Source organism: Heptranchias perlo, chromosome 36, assembly GCF_035084215.1.
Source record: "Heptranchias perlo isolate sHepPer1 chromosome 36, sHepPer1.hap1, whole genome shotgun sequence".
Taxonomy (NCBI): domain Eukaryota; kingdom Metazoa; phylum Chordata; class Chondrichthyes; order Hexanchiformes; family Hexanchidae; genus Heptranchias; species Heptranchias perlo.
The window spans coordinates 24,105,863-24,122,139 of NC_090360.1; the positions used below are offsets into that span (position 1 = coordinate 24,105,863).

At 47.1% G+C, this 16,277-nt stretch overlaps 1 protein-coding gene across 3 annotated transcripts in view; it reads left to right on the top strand.

The window, feature by feature from the left end:
* The window catches only part of tbrg1 (transforming growth factor beta regulator 1), an 83,420-nt gene that overhangs the window by 13,288 nt on the left and 53,855 nt on the right, over positions 1–16,277 (top strand). For 2 of the 3 annotated variants that reach the window (XM_067972768.1, XM_067972769.1), the window contains 4 exons: positions 322–404; positions 3,319–3,355; positions 11,466–11,528; positions 15,461–15,700. In XM_067972768.1, the coding sequence (XP_067828869.1) occupies positions 322–404; positions 3,319–3,355; positions 11,466–11,528; positions 15,461–15,700 (423 nt within the window). The remainder of the gene's footprint in view (positions 1–321; positions 405–3,318; positions 3,356–11,465; positions 11,529–15,460; positions 15,701–16,277) is intronic. The other variant, XM_067972770.1, reaches the window with a different exon arrangement.

The window sequence follows — 16,277 nt, forward strand, 5'->3', positions numbered from 1 at the left end:
GTGCTGCAGCACAGCACTGTTGCTAATTGGCAATCTCACTCAGAGGTGTCACAGGGTGACTGGTATAGCGAATGGAAAAAGATCACACTGGGAGCTTTATTCTGCAGATATTGGAGCTATGTCTTATTCACTAAGTATCAGTGCTTGATACGGATGCAGAGTGCCTGAAATGGAAAGTGTTCCATTCCCAACGCCGACCCTCACCGTCTATTAACACCAAATTCCCCAAAGAACTTTCTCAATCAGATTTTATTCTAACCCTAGCTGTAAATTTCACTCGCTTTCAGAGCTGCTGAAAAGTGTTCACATGTTTTGTTACAGATTGTTCTGGAAGAGGCCGGGAGGCCTCTGCACATCAAGGAAATCAAGCAGAGGATATTGGACCGAGGACTGGTGCAGTCAAAGTAAGGTGGCACTTAGTATAGAACCTTCACAGTAGGCAAACCTGGGCTGGCTGCAGTGTCACACATTCCGTACTTGAACAGAAGGCCTGAAGGTCCCAGGGTTGATCCCTGGTCAGTACTATTAGCTGAGCTCTGCCATGGGGGTAGTTGGAGTAATACAAATGGCCTCAGTGCACCTGGGCTATGGTGGAAAAGTCAAGCAGGATTCTCGGCCTTCTTTCCTGATGTAAAATGCACGTGTTTAGATGTTGGTGAGGATCAGGATTGGACTGCCTCCATAGTTGAATAGTCTATTGATGCTCAATCTAGGGTCACAAATGGCCAGTTGGGCAAAGGACCGGAGAGCTGCTGGCACTTGTGGTGCTGTCGGCACGTCAGGTGTGACATGGCAGAATAAAGCTGCCTGTACTCTGCTCCGACAGTGTGCCACAGTCCCAACATCAGCAGAACAAGAGCGAAGAAGGGGAAAAAATTGGTAGAAAGGAGACTTATGACGGGGCAATCCTACCGGATTGAACTACTCATGAATGGGCACAAATTCATTTATTGGTATTAAGTGTTGTGTAGCAGTGCATGAAGTTTTTCAGATTGTCTTGTGGTGTGTTATGCACTAATTCAGATAGTGTTTGGGTGCAGGGTGTGAATGGGGGGCCCGTGAGTTGGGGGCATGCGAGTGGGGTGTGAGTGAATGGGGGTCCGTAGGTGGGGGGGTGTGAATGGTCGGGGGTGTGTGTGAGAGCACTGGCAGAGCTTCCTCTGGTGGAAAATTATAAGATCGTTGAAATTTAGATACTAAAGCAGCCCATTCAGCTCAGTGTACCCCTGTTAGAGCTCGCAGCCCCACCGGAGCGCCGGCGCGCGCAGCCCCACCGGAGTGCCGGCACTCACTGCCCCACCGGAGTGCCGGAGCTCGCAGCCCCACCGGAGCGCCGGCACTCACTGCCCCACCGGAGCGCCGGAGCTCGCTGCCCCACCGGAGCGCCGGAGCTCGCAGCCCCACCGGAGCGCCGGCACTCACTGCCCCACCGGAGCGCCGGCGCGCGCAGCCCCACCGGAGCGCCGGAGCTCGCAGCCCCACCGGAGCGCCGGCACTCACTGCCCCACCGGAGCGCCGGCGCTCGCAGCCCCACCGGAGCGCCGGCACTCACTGCCCCACCGGAGCGCCGGCGCGTGCAGCCCCACCGGAGCGCCGGCGCGTGCAGCCCCACCGGAGCGCCGGCACTCACTGCCCCACCGGAGCGCCGGAGCTCGCAGCCCCACCGGAGCGCCGGCGCTCGCTGCCCCACCGGAGCGCCGGCGCTCGCTGCCCCACCGGAGCGCCGGCGCTCGCTGCCCCACCGGAGCGCCGGCGCTCGCTGCCCCACCGGAGCGCCGGAGCTCGCTGCCCCACCGGAGCGCCGGAGCTCGCTGCCCCACCGGAGCGCCGGAGCTCGCTGCCCCACCGGAGCATTCCTCTTCAGTCTAATTTCCTGCTCTTTCCCAGTGCCCAATAATATGTTTTTCACATGTATCTAATTCCCTGTTAAACACTGTGATCAAGTCAGTTTCAGTAGCCACTTGTGGTAAAGTAGTTCATGCCCTGATAACCCCATTTTATGCTCTAATAACCCCTTGTGTGAAAAAATGTCTGCTTCTAGTGTTTTTCCTGAGATAATGTTTTCTCTGTGGAAATAATCTTTCAAAATAAAAGAGTCCTATAAACTATATTCCCACTTCTGCCCTGTTAGTAATAAATTGCCCCAGTCTTCAAATTCATAAATGACTGGTGCCAATAGTAAATAAATAAATGCTAGTTCAGTGTATTCTCACTGTTGTCCTTCATTTAATAAATCGCCCCAATTTCAGTACAGTCCACACCATTTGTAGCGGGCCCATTCGCACTAACGCGATTTGCCCGCTATATGCGGTGGGTGGTAAATCCATCGGACTCCCTAATACCCCCATAGAATAAGAGTAAATATCACTGACAAGCAATTGCTTACCCTAGCTTCTCTGCAAAACAATTTAAACAGTGATGAACCTGTCAGCTTTGCTGAGATGAAAGTCCTGGACTGTTTAAGAGGCGGTTAGAATGTGATGGGGGCGGATGGAAGGTGTCATATTCCCAGTAATCTCTCATTTCATAAGACTCTTCCATCTTGGTTCCTAATACTTTATTGGATAGGGAAACTGCTTCTCAGTACACAATTAATGTCTAACAGGTAATCGCAGAGCGAACAACTGCTTGAACTGCCTGAAATAGTCGGCCGGTTTAAGCGGTACCTTTGTCATTGACGCCTATGGTCAGACCCATTAGCCCGATATAGTGGGCTGTCCGGGTTAAGTGGGGACAGTGCAGTTGGTGGCGACTGTATATATAAATCCCATTCTCCATGCTTGGCTTTAATAAATGCATCAACCCAGTAACATCCTATAACACTCCTACCCTTAAATACTAGATCAGTGGGAGCATTGTTGCCTCTGAGGCAGAGGACATGTGTTCAAGCCCCACGCCAGAACTTGAGCACATATTCTAGGTTGGCACTTCAATGCAATCCCGAGGGAGTGCTGCACTGTTGGAGGTGCCTTCTTTCAGAGAAGACGTTAAACCGAGGCCCAGTCTGTCGTCTCAGATAAAAGATCCCATGGCACTATTCAAAGAAGAGCAAGGGAGTTCTCCCCGGTGTCCTGGCTAGCATTAATCCATAAAGCAACATTACTAAAACTGTTTTATTGCTGTTTATGGGATCTTGCTGCGTGGAAAATGGCTGCCGCGTTTCCTACATTACAACAGAAATTACACTTCAAAAGTACTTTGTTGGCTGTCAAGCTCTTTGGGATGTCCTGAGGCCCAAATGTGAAGGATCTGTTCCAGAGCAAGTGTCAAACTGTCTTATGTCATTCACTGATTGTCTTTTTCTCTCTTTCCCTATAGCTCCAAATCTAGCCTGGAAGCAGTTCTGTATCGAGAGGTAAGCATTCCTTTCTATTCATTTTCTATTTCAATCAATGATTTCCTGGGTGATTTGGAGGGAGTGGGAACCTGCTGCCTGCTCCAACCCTGATAGCTTTCCATTCCCCTTGCTGATTGGTGCTGTTCGGAGTAGTTAAACTTTTCAAAAGGCATTCGATAAGGTGCCACAAAATAAGGGCTCATGGGGGTAACATATTAGCATGGATAGAGGATTGATTAACGGACAGAAAACAGAAACTTGGGATAAAAGAGTCATTTTCAGGTTGGCAGGCTGTAACTAGTGGGGTGCTGCAAGGATCAGTGCTTGGGCCTCGGCTATTTACAATCTTTTTTAAATGGTGAAAAACTATTAAATGTTGGGTGTCCTCGTACAAGAATCAAAAAGTTAGCATGCACGTACAGCAAGCAATAAGGAAAGCAAATGGCATGTTGACCTTTATTGCAAGGGGGTTGGAATGCAAGAGTAAGGAAGTCTTATTACAATTGTACAGGGCTTTGGTGCGACCTCACCTGGAGTAATGTGTACAATCTTGGTCTCCTTATCTAAGGGAGGATATACTTGCCTTAGAGGTGGTGCAACGAAGGTTCACTAGATTGATTCCTGGGATGAGATGGTTGTCCTTTGAGGAGAGGTTGAGTAGAATGGGCCTACGCTCTCTGGAGTTTAGAAGAATGAGAGGTGATCTCAATGAAACATACAAGATTCTGAGGGGGCTTGACAGGGTAGATGCTGAGAGGTTGTTTCCCCTGGCTGGAGAGTCTAGAACTAGGGGGCGTAGTCTCAGGATAAGGGGTCGGCCATTTAAGACTGAGATGAGGAGGAATTTCTTCACTCAGAGGGTTGTGAATCTTTGGAATTCTCTACTCAGAGGGCTGAGGTTGTTGAGTATATTCAAGGCTGTGATCGATAGATTTTTGGACTCTAGGGGAATCAAGGGGTATGGGGATCGGTGGGGGAAAGTGGAGTTGAGGTTGAAGATCAGCCATGATCTTATTGAATGGCAGAGCAGGCTCGAGGGGCCATATGGCCTTTTCCTGCTCCTATTTCTTATGTTCTTATGTGGCACAACCACAGCCAGATAAAGTCAGATCCATGTGGCGGTTTCTGTCCTGACCGTAGAAATGATGATATTCCCTTGAGAGAAGGCAGAGGTGAGCCACGAAGATAGTTCCGAGTATTGGGGAATAAAAGCAGCAATTGGGGAATAAAAGCAGCAGCAGACCTGCAACAAGAGACAACTACTGTGCGACATCGCAGGTGAGGCAGGAGAGTCCGAGAGGTGAGCACAGTATAAAAGGAGAGACCTACAGCGGGAGGAGAGTCTGAGAGTCTAAGGCAAGTCATGGCAGCACAGCTCGCACCCGTGATATGCTCCTCCTGCACTATGTGGGAAGTCATGGACACTACCAGTGTCCCTGGCGACCATGTGTGCAGGAAGTGTGTCCAGCTGCAGCTACTGGTTAACCGTCTTTCGGAGCTGGAGCTGCGGGTGGACTCACTGTGGAGCATCCGCGATGCTGAGACTATCGTGGATAGCACGTTCAGTGAGGTGTTCACACCGCAGGTAAAGATTACGCAGGCAGAAAGGAAATGGGTGACCGCCAGGCAGAGTAAATGGACTAGGCAGGTAGAGCAGGAGTCCCCTGGGGCCATCTCCCTCTCAAACAGATATTCTGCTTTAGATACTGTTGGGGGAGATGGCTTATCGGGGAAAGCAGCAAGAGCCAGGTTCGGGGCACCACTGGTGGCTCTGCTGCACAGGAGGGGAGGAAGAGTGGCAGGGCTATAGTGATAGGGGATTCAATTGTAAGGGGAACAGATAGGCGTTTCTGCGGCCGCAAACGTGACTCCAGGATGGTATGTTGCCTTCCTGGTGCTAGGGTCAAGGATGTCACGGAGCGGCTGCAGGACATTCTGGAGGGGGAGGGTGAACAGCCAGTAGTCGTGGTCCATATCGGTACCAACGACATAGGTAAAAAAAGGGATGAGGTCCTGCAAGGTGAATTTAAGGAGTTAGGAGATAAATTAAAAAGCAGGACTTCAAAGGTAATGATCTCAGGATTACTACCGGTGCCACGTGCTAGTGAGTATAGGAACAGGAGAATAGACAGGATGAATGCGTGGCTGCAGGGATGGTGCAGGAAGGAGGGATTTAGATTCCTGGGACATTGGGACCGGTTCTGGGGAAGGTGGGACCTGTACAAGCGAGACGGGTTACACCCGAGCAGGACCGGGACCAATGTCCTCGCGGGGGTGTTTGCTAGTGCTGTTGGGGAAGGTTTAAACTAGAGTGGCAGGGGGATGGGAACCTGAGCGGGGAGTCAGAAGGGAATAAAGTTGAAAGCAGCAAGAGAGGGGAAGACCCAGGGGAAATCTACAATACAAATAGTACAAACAGTTGTTCAAGAACAAGTGAAAGGGAAAAGCGTAGAGCAGCGGAAAGAAAGTGTACTTTAGGCACGACAGATAAAATAAAAACTAGAAGGCGTAAGGTGATTAACCCAGCATCAAAGCTGTGGCAGGGGTTTGGGAACCTGAGCAGGGAGACAGAGGAAAGCGTGTCAGGAAGGGACAGAAGGTATGGAGTAAAAGGTAAAGTGTTAAAAAAGGAAAAAGCAGGAACTAAGTGTCACAAAACATATTTGAAAGTTCTTTATTTGAATGCACGTAGCATTCTTAACAAAATGGACGAGTTAATGGCACAAATAACTACGTATGGGTATGATCTTGTGGCCATTACAGAAACATGGCTGCAGGGTGACAACGACTGGGAATTAAATATGCCAGGGTATTTAACAATCAGGAAGGACAGGCAGGAAGGAAGGGGAGGTGGGGTGGCTATGTTAATAAAGGAAGGAATCACTGTAATACTGAGAAATGATATTGGGACAAAGGATCAGGATAATGAAACAGTTTGGGTGGAGATAAGGAATAATAAGGGGCAAAAAACACTAGTGGGCGTAGTATATAGGCCTCCTAATAGTTGCAACTCTGCTGGAAGAAGTATTAATCAGGAAATAGTCGGTGCATGTAATAAGGGAACAGCTATAATTATGTGGGATTTTAACTATCATATTAACTGGACAAATCAAATTGGGCAGGGCAGCCTTGAGGAAGAGTTTTTTGAGTGTATTGGGGATGGATTTCTTGAGCAGTATGTAACTGATCCTACAAGGGGGCAAGCAACCTTGGACCTGGTCTTGTGTAATGAGCCAGGATTAATTAATAATGTCCTAGTTAAGGATCCCCTCGGAATGAGTGACCATAACATGGTTACATTGCATATCCAATTAGAGGGTGAGAAGGTTAGTTCTCAAACAAGCGTACTGAGCTTGAATAAAGGAGACTATGATGGTATGAGAGCGGAATTGATTAAAGTGGACTGGGAAAATAGATTAAAGGGTAAGACGGTACATGAGCAGTGGTGTTCGTTTAAGGAGTTATTTTACAACTTTCAAAAAAAAATATTCCACTGAGGAAAAAAGGGTGTAAAAGAAATGACAGCCATCCGTGGCTAAGTAAAGAAATTAAGGATAGTATCCGACTAAAAACAAGGACATAGAAGGTAGCCAAACTTAGTGGGAGGATAGAAGATTGGGAAGCCTTCAAAAGACAGCAAAAAGTAACTAAAGGATTGATTAAGAAAGGGAAGATAGATTATGAAAATAAATTAGCAAAAAATATAAAAAGATAGCAAGAGTTTCTGTAGTTATATTTAAAAAAAGGCAAACGTAGGTCCCTTAGAGGATGAGACCGGGAAATTAATGGTGGGAAACATGGAGATGGTAAAAATGCTGAGCAAATATTTTGTTTCAGTCTTTACGGTAGAGGACACTAAGAATATCCCAACACTGGACAAACAGGGGGCTCTGGGGGGGGAGGAGCTAAATACGATTAAAATCACTAAGGAATTGGTACTCAGTAAATTAATGGGACTCAAGGTGGATAAATCCCCTGGACCTGATGGCTTCCATCCGAGGGTCTTGAGGGAAGTGGCAGTAGGGATTGTGGATGCTTTGGTAATAATTTTCCAAAATTCTCTCGACTCGGCAAAGGTCCCGGCAGATTGGAAAACTGCTAATGTAACACCCTTATTTAAATGGGTAGTAGGCAGAAGGCTGGAAATTATAGACCAGTTAGCCTAACATCTGTGGTGGGTAAAATTTTTGGAGTCTATTATTAAGGAGACAGTAGCGGAACATTTGGATAAGCATAATTTAATAGGACCAAGTCAGCATGGCTTTATGAAGGGGAAGTCATGTCTGACAAATTTGCTTGAGTTCTTTGAGGACATAACGTACAGGGTGGATAAAGGGGAACCAGTGGACGTAGTGTATTTGGACTTCCAGAAGGCATTCGACAAGGTGCCACATAAAAGATTATTGCTCAAGATAAAGAATCACTGGATTGGGGGTAATATTCTGGCATGGGTGGAGGATTGGTTATCTAACAGGAAGCAGAGAGTTGGGATAAATGGTTCATTCTCGGACTGGCAACCAGTAGCCAGTGGTGTTCCGCAGGGGTCGGTGCTGGGTCCCCAACTCTTTACAATCTATATTAACGATTTGGAGGAGGGGACCGAGTGTAACATATCAAAGTTTGCAGATGATACAAAGATGGGAGGGAAAGTAGAGAGTGAGGAGGACATAAAAAACCTACAAGGGGATATAGACAGGCTGGGTGAGTGGGCGGAGATTTGGCAGATGCAATACAATATTGGAAATGTGAGGTCATGCACTTTGGCAGGAAAAATCGGAGAGCAAGTTATTATCTTAATGGCGAGAAACTGGAAAGTACTGCAGTACAAAGGGATCTGGGGGTCCTAGTGCAAGAAAATCAAAAAGTTAGTTTGCAGGTGCAGCAGGTGATCAAGAAGGCCAACGGAATGTTGGCTTTTATTGCTAGGGGGATAGAATATAAAAACAGGGAGGTATTGCTGCAGTTATATAAGGTATTGGTGAGACCGCACCTGGAATACTGCATACTTAAGAAAATACATACTTGCTCTCGAGGCATACAAAGAAGGTTCACTCGGTTAATCCCGGGGATGGGGGCGGACATATGAGGAGAGGTTGAGTAGATTGGGACTCTACTCATTGGAGTTGAGAAGATTGTGAAGGGGCTTGATCGGGTGGATGCGGTAAGGATGTTCCCAAGATGGGTGAAACTAGAACTAGGGGGCATAATCTTAGAATAAGGGGCTGCTCTTTCAAAACTGAGATGAGGAGAAACTTCTTCACTCAGAGGGTAGTAGGTCTGTAGAATTTGCTGCCCCAGGAAGCTGTGGAAGCTACATCATTAAATAAATTTAAAACAGAAATAGACAGTTTCCTAGAAGTAAAGGGAATTAGGGGTTACGGGGAGCGGGCAGGAAATTGGACATGAATTTAGATTTGAGGTTAGGATCAGATCAGCCATGATCTTATTGAATGGCGGAGCAGGCTCGAGGGGCCGATTGGCCTACTGCTGCTCCTATTTTTTATGTTCTTATGAATTGAAGTGAAGAGGAAAGACTAAGGAAATTGGGCTTGTACTTACTCATTCTGGAAACTTCTCGGTGACCAAACTAAACCTTTCAAGATTGTGAAGGGAGTCAGTAAAATTGTTCCAGGCCAATTATTCCCTGATGGAAAAAGGTTCGAGTAAAATTGGGGAGTTAAGAGTAAGAGGGGAAGTCAGAGGAACTTCTTGTCCCAAAGAAAAAGAAAAGAATAAAGTCGTAGAATAAGTTCCCAGGGAAGGACATTGAAACAGACATTTAAACAGGGTCAGGAGACAATTCGATGTCTTTGTGGATGATGTTGTGGAAATACACATTGTCACAATGTTTACATCAGTCTGATGCATGTGGTATTTTATGATTAAGCCTAAGGCCTATTGTTGTTTACATTATTACACCATTCAGCTATGGTACAGGCATTTCTGTGGGCCTGATACTCTCTTACTCTCACTGTTCATTACCTCCTGATGGTACAGAGGTTGTGATTCACTTGTAACAACTAATTTAATCTGTAACCTTTCCTGAATAAATTATCTTTGGCTTCAAAGGCAGAAAATGCACAACAAAAATACCAAACTTCAAAATTACCTGGGGAGCATGTCCCCAGCTCTCCAAAGAATAATCTTGTGCTTTCTGTGCTCATATTCCTCTTCAGAAATTTCCAAATCCACCACTGTAACAAAAAAATTGGACCTCTGTGTCCTTTAGTTCTTTCTTACAATAATGGTGATTGACTATTGGGTATATTGCAGCTTAAGTTAAGAAGGGTACGTTTGCATATCAGCACCTATATTGTCGCTGTAACTCAGGCTCTTACCAATTGTTGAGGGCCACGATCCCAAGCAGTGAGGCACAAGTCTCAGATTTACCATAAAGCGACTCCAATCTTTCTTTCTCTCTCCAACTTTCTGCCCTATTCTCTCCTGGGCCTTGATTATAAGTCTTCAGCTACTCATCATCACAGCCAAGAGATATCTCTCTTCACCTGTTATTCACACATCGGTCCAGCAAGGGTCCCTGAATAGAAAATAGGACCAAGAGTCCTTGTCCGTTACCCCTCCCCAATTGTACTGCCCATAGCTCAGATCCACTGACTTGATGTAGACCAGAGATGGAACCTGGGTCTTGCCCCCTGTGACTCAGCGACTCACTGACCAGCTCATTGAGACAATTTCTCTTCCTTAAACATTTATTTTTTTCCTCTGTGCCATCTCCTGAATCTTAGCGACAGCCTAGAGTTAGCGAGCTGAGAACTGTGACTCAGTGAGACGTAGAGCAGCAGCTGTGATGAGGCCATGTGGCCCCTGGGCTGTATTTTGAGGAGCAAAAACTGTGTGGTGTCCTACCAATTGCTGTACAGTATATTGGCGTGAATCCAGCTATATTCACTTGAACAATTAGTTGGAACTTAACTCCTACAAAACAATATTCCTTAGTAAGGTTGCTGCTTCCATCAGTAATGATGTGTGCTGCTTGTGGCTTTTGCAAACGTTCTTTTGCTGTTTGGAATTGCTGTATCCAAGCACCTGTTTGGGAAGCCTAGCTTTCATTTACAGAAAGCAGCATCAACAGTCAGATGTGGGAGAGAGACACAAGAACAGTGCATTCCTGCGGCACTCACTTCTTTATGACCCATTGTGAAGGCTGTTTTTTGGATGGTGCGGGGCATAAGGACAGTGGGAATACTGTTTCCGCTGTGTGTGGGGGATGTAACATAGCGCTCATGTAATGTTTAACTGAGACGGGAAGAGGTGTTTCAGCATTGACAACTGGCTGTTCTTAATGACACAACAGATATTGTTTCATCTGCGAGGAAGCAAACCATCCAAGTGAAAACCAAACTTTGTAAAATTCAGAATTCTGTTCAACGCAGGAGCATTCCACCATTGGCAACACCGCTCCTAGCAATACGGAATAACACCTACAGGTGAACAAAGCCTGGTATACTGATACGTAAATTGCCATGATTAAACAATGTAACATAATCTCTTACTCACTGTTTACTTGTGAACAGCAGATATCACAGAGTCCGAGTGTCCTTTGACAGTGAGATGTTTCGGCTGTGAGTCTGGCTTCTGTAGGAATAAGGCCGTTTATCTGATCCAGCTGATCAGGTCCATGATTAGGATCTGCTCAGATTTTTCACTTTCCTCCTGTACTAGCAGTAACCTCCTTCTCCCTGTTCAATCAGAAATGTGTTAATTTGCTCTTTATGTTAGCCAAGTTCACATTAACCAGTTCCATAAATGAACAATTCTGAAATGTGAAACAATTACTCCTAAAATCTTGAGAAAGATTTCTTCCACATCTGCTGCATTGATGGCTTTAAAAACGTGGATTTTTCCTAGTTTGGGAAGACAACTCAAGCTTATTCCAGAGCACCAGACATAGAAATGGATGATATTTTTTCAAACGCTAATATGATTTGATTTTTCACAATTTTATAACATTTTCTGTTCCTTGCAAATGCTAAACATCTCACCAAGTTAAAATTAAATGAATTTGATATGGGGTTACAGTCGTGATCTAAGAGCTGTTGCGTTCGGGGTAAGTTGCTGTTGTGTTAGATGTGACACAGCTGAGTGTCCGTGTGTTGCTGTTTTACAGACTCAGAAAGGGAGCAGGCGATTCAAGAGACTTGAGAACAGGAACGGGGTCTTTGCTCTATTGGTAAATATGAACCTCAGGGATATTTTAATTGCTGCAGCTTGTTTTTACCATTTTCTTCCCCTTTCCCCTCCTCTCCTGGGTATTTTTAAGCTGCTGATGCTGGAAATCTGAAACAAAAAGCAGAGAATGCTGGAAACACTCAGCAGGTCAGGCAGCACCTGTGGAGAGAGAAACTGAGTCAACGTTTCATTATTCATGTTGAACTCCATCTGCCACAGTTCTGCCCACTCATTTAATCTGTCTATGTGCCTTTGCAACTTCCTGCTCCCATCTACACTACAAACTGTGGCTCCCAACTTAGTGTCATCTGCAAACTTGGATACAACTCTCTATTCCTTCATCCAAGACATTGATAAATATGGTGAAAGGCTGAGGCCCCAGTAAGATCCCTGGACTACACCCTGCTCACATTCCGTCAGTCAGAGTATATACCCGTTATCCCTACTCACTGCCTCCTGCCTCCTAACCAATTCCCTGCATATGGCAAAAGGTTGCCTCCAATTCCATGTGATCTCGTTTTTGCTAATAATCTCTTGTGCGGAACCTTATCCAATGCCTTCTGAAAGAGTACATAAATACAGCATGGCTATTGACACCACTGTTAGCCAGTGAGTTGGAGTTAGGGTGGGACTTACAGCCAAACAGAATTTTAAAGCAAACAGCAAAGTAAGCAAAGTTTATTTACAAAGTCTATTTAAAAAGAGTCCCTACGAACGGCAACAAACAGAAATCGTCCTTAAAATCAATCCCAGTCACTCTCCAAGCATGATTGACGGGGTAATTCCCCCATCATCTCCATTCTGGCTGGGAATAGTGGTGTCACAATGTGTAAATAACATCTATAGACACTCCCCTTGACCTCAAAAAATTCAACTAAATTAATCAGACATGATTTACCCGTCACAAATTCATGCTGACTTTCTCTGATCAGCTCAAATTGGTCCAAATGCTCAGTCACTCTGCCCCTGATGACAGATTCTAGTAACTGACGTGAGACTGACAGGTGTGTAGTTACCTAGGGGGTCATTTTAACCCAAAGAATGGGTGGGTTGGAGGCGGGTGGGCTGTAAAAAAAAATAGGAGTGGGACAGCAACCCGACTCCAACGTGCCCACTTCCGGGTTAAACCCAGGCACATTTGGATGCAGCGCATCAGAAACCCGAAATCTCATCCCCATTTAAAGCCGGTGGGCGGATTGTTAAAGGGACAGTGTACCTCATTGAGATAATTGAGGTACTTAATTTCTTTGAGGTTTCGAAAGCTGTGACGAATTTAAGGTCATCTGTATGGGTTTTCCATCACTTTGGGTGAAAGCAGGCAGGAAGGGCTGGATCCAAGAGGTGAGGGCCTTTATTGCACTGCTTGTGGGCCCTGAGGAGCAGGAGTGCTTCAACCAGGCCCAACAAGCTCACTTGACGCGATTGGACCCCCACAATTGGCCGACCACCCCCCCCCCCCCGCCCCGCCCCGCCCCGCAATGGTAGACCCCAGCCTCCGACCCTTCATTCGATCACTCTTCCCCCCCCCCCCCCCCACAACCCCCCCCGATCTCCCTCCCCCACGATGTCGTCCATGACCCACGATCTCTCCTTCTCTCCCTCTGTTACTCCTAGTGTTGCCTGTACAGTGATGTAAATCCCTGGAAAAAGTTTTCTCAGGCCTACTCCTCGAGCTCCTTCGCCTGCCCTCCCAGAGTGCTCCCAGGCCAGGCGTAAAGGAGGAGATCAAGGGAGGGGTGGAGAAAATCGAAAGAGACCGGAATCTGAGGGAGTAGTGCAAAGAAGAGAAAATGAGAAATAAAAACAGAAAATGCTGGAAATGCTCAGCAAATCAGGCAGCATGTGTGGAGAAAGAAACACAGTTAACGTTTCAAGTCGAAGACCCTTCGTCAGACATCGGCCTGAAACGTTAACTCTGGTTCCTTCTCCACAGATGCTGCCTGACTTGCTGAGTATTTCCAGCAATTCCTGTTTTTATTTCAGATTTCCAGCAGCCGGAGTATTTTGCTTCTGAAGAGAAAATATGAATTGATTGAGGGGAGCAAGAGAGTGAGTGAAGGAGGAAGGTGGTGTCAGCTGTTCTCAGTGGGTAACACTCGAACTTCTGAGTCAGTAGATTGTAGATTCAAATGGACTCCAGAGACTTGAGCACTGGCTGACACTCCAGTGCAGTACTGAGGGAGTGCTGCACTGTCGGAGGTGCCGTCTTTCGGATGAGACGTTAAACCGAGGCCCTGTCTGCCCTCCCAGGTGGACGTAAAAGATCTCAAAGCACTATTTCGAAGTAGAGCAGGGGAGTTCTCCCCGGTGTCCTGGCCAATATTTATCCCTCAACCAACAGCACTAAAACAGATTATCTGGTCTGCTATTTGTGGGATCTTGCTGTGCTCAAATTGGCTGCCGTGTTTCCTACATTACAACAGTAACTACACTTCAAACGTCCTGAGGTTGTGAAAAGCACTATATAAATTCAAGTCTTTTCTTTTAGAAAGCTAGATGTGGAAGGGGACCAAGAGAGACTATTTTCAAGATTCACTCGTAACAATATCTTAAACTAGAAGGGTGCAAGAGGATGAGAGTTTTCTGATGGCAGTGAGTCTGAAAAAAATTGAGACTAGAGAAACTGGGGCTGTTCTCCTTAGAACAGAGAAGGTTAAGGGGAGATTTGATAGAGGTGTTCAAAATCATGAAGGGTTTTGATAGAGTAAATAAGGAGAAACTGTTTCCAGTGGCAGAAGGGTCGGTAACCAGAGGACACAGATTTAAGGTGATCGGCAAAAGAAGCAGAGGGGAAATGAAGAGAATGTTTTACGTGGCGAGTTGTTATGATCTGGAATGCACTGCCTGAAAGGGCGGTGGAAGCAGATTCAATAGTAACTTTCAAAAGGGAATTGGATAAATACTCGAAGGAGAAAAATTTGCAGGGCAATGGGGAAAGAGCAGGGGAGTGGGACTAATTGGATAGCTCTTTCAAAGAGTCGGCACAGGCACGATGTGCTGTATCTTTGTATGATTCTATAAGTGCTGAATTAGATAATTTTCAGATATTTATTGTCAAAGATGGACTCAAATGAGCGAACGCAGGCTTAGAAATATAAATACAGAACATTTTGCTCCAGACTCCAGCGGAATTAGGTGTGCCCGCCAGTGAACCCAAGCCCCCATGACACCGTTCCTGAGGATTCCCACAACCCAGTTCCCCCGCTACACGTATCTCAGTACTTCCATATTCCAGCCCACTCCTTTTCTTCCATGTCCCACAGTTTAGACCTCCCAGTACCTCCTAACCTCCCAGCACCCCACCACTGCTCCTAGATCCCCAATCTCCTGAGTCCTCCTTGATTGTTCTCAGACCTGTTTCTCTCCCATCTTCCCAGTACTCACAACACCCCCCCCCCCACCTGCCCGCCCACCTAGCTGTACTGAGGAGGAAGAATCAGCCAAATCCCCCCCTCCCCCCCCCCCCCCCCCCCCCCCCGAATCACAATCCGGTCACCACTGCTGGAAAATGCACCTGCAGGGACATTGGGTGAGGACAGTATGAGTCTCAGGTGTGACGCACTCCACTGTTAAATAGCCTGTTGACATACACGCAAAGAACAGGTGCTTGGTTAGAAGGTCGGCAGTAGCTGAGGAGCCGGCCTTTGGAGAGGAGAAGTAAGAGGGAAGAAAAATTAGACAGATATCACTTTCAAAGATAGTTTACTGTAATTGTCACTGATTAACCCCGTGAAAAATATTAACCTACAAACCAATGTACACTTACAACAACAACAACTTGCATTTATATAGCGCCTTTAACATAGCAGAACGCCCCAAGGTGCTTCACTGGAGCGTTATCACAGTAAACCTGGCTGCTCACAGTGACTGGGAAGATGTAATGAGGTATGAGAAAAACGATTTTTTCTAAAATCAGCACATTTTGCCTTTCAGACGGAGAAAGAACGACAGCAGCTTCTCCAGACCTACCCGGCACAGCCTTTCCTCGTGCCGGTGACTCACCCACCTGAATATCCTAATCCCCAGTTAATGGACCATCTCTCCAACTTCCCTTCCCCCTCCATATTCCAGGAGTCAAAACCCAAACTGAAGAAGGTTCTGAAGAAGACCCTGAACGAGAAGTATAGGATTAAGTACCTCAGGCTGCGGAAGACTATAAAAGCTCTGATTTTTGTGAGTGGTGGCAATCGCTTTGAACAGCACCGCTGTATTGCTGTCTGTCAGGAGTGTGCGGTTTTTGTTAGTCCGTAGACTCACCACTTGGATGAGGTTGGAGAGGGTCACTGCTGCTGCTGCCGCCCATGAAACCCAGCGAGAATCAGTAACTTCAGGAGGGAGAAAAGTCTCTCTCCCATTAAAATAGTATCAGTTCAAAAAAAAAAGCCTAAACACACGGGCAAAATGTTAAAAGCATTCACATTTCAGGTTCAGACCAGTTATATAGTAACATGGCGAGCCCGTGGTGAGCCCAGGCTGGCCCCGGGTGAGCCCAGGCTGGCCCCGGGTGAGCCCAGGCTGGCCCCGGGTGCGCCCAGGCTGGCCCCGGGTGCGCCCAGGCTGGCCCCGGGTGCGCCCAGGCTGGCCCCGGGTGCGCCCAGGCTGGCCCCGGGTGCGCCCAGGCTGGCCCCGGGTGCGCCCAGGCTGGCCCCGGGTGCGCCCAGGCTGGCCCCGGGTGCGCCCAGGCTGGCCCCGGGTGCGCCCAGGCTGGCCCCGGGTGCGCCCAGGCTGGCCCCGGGTGCGCCCAGGCTGG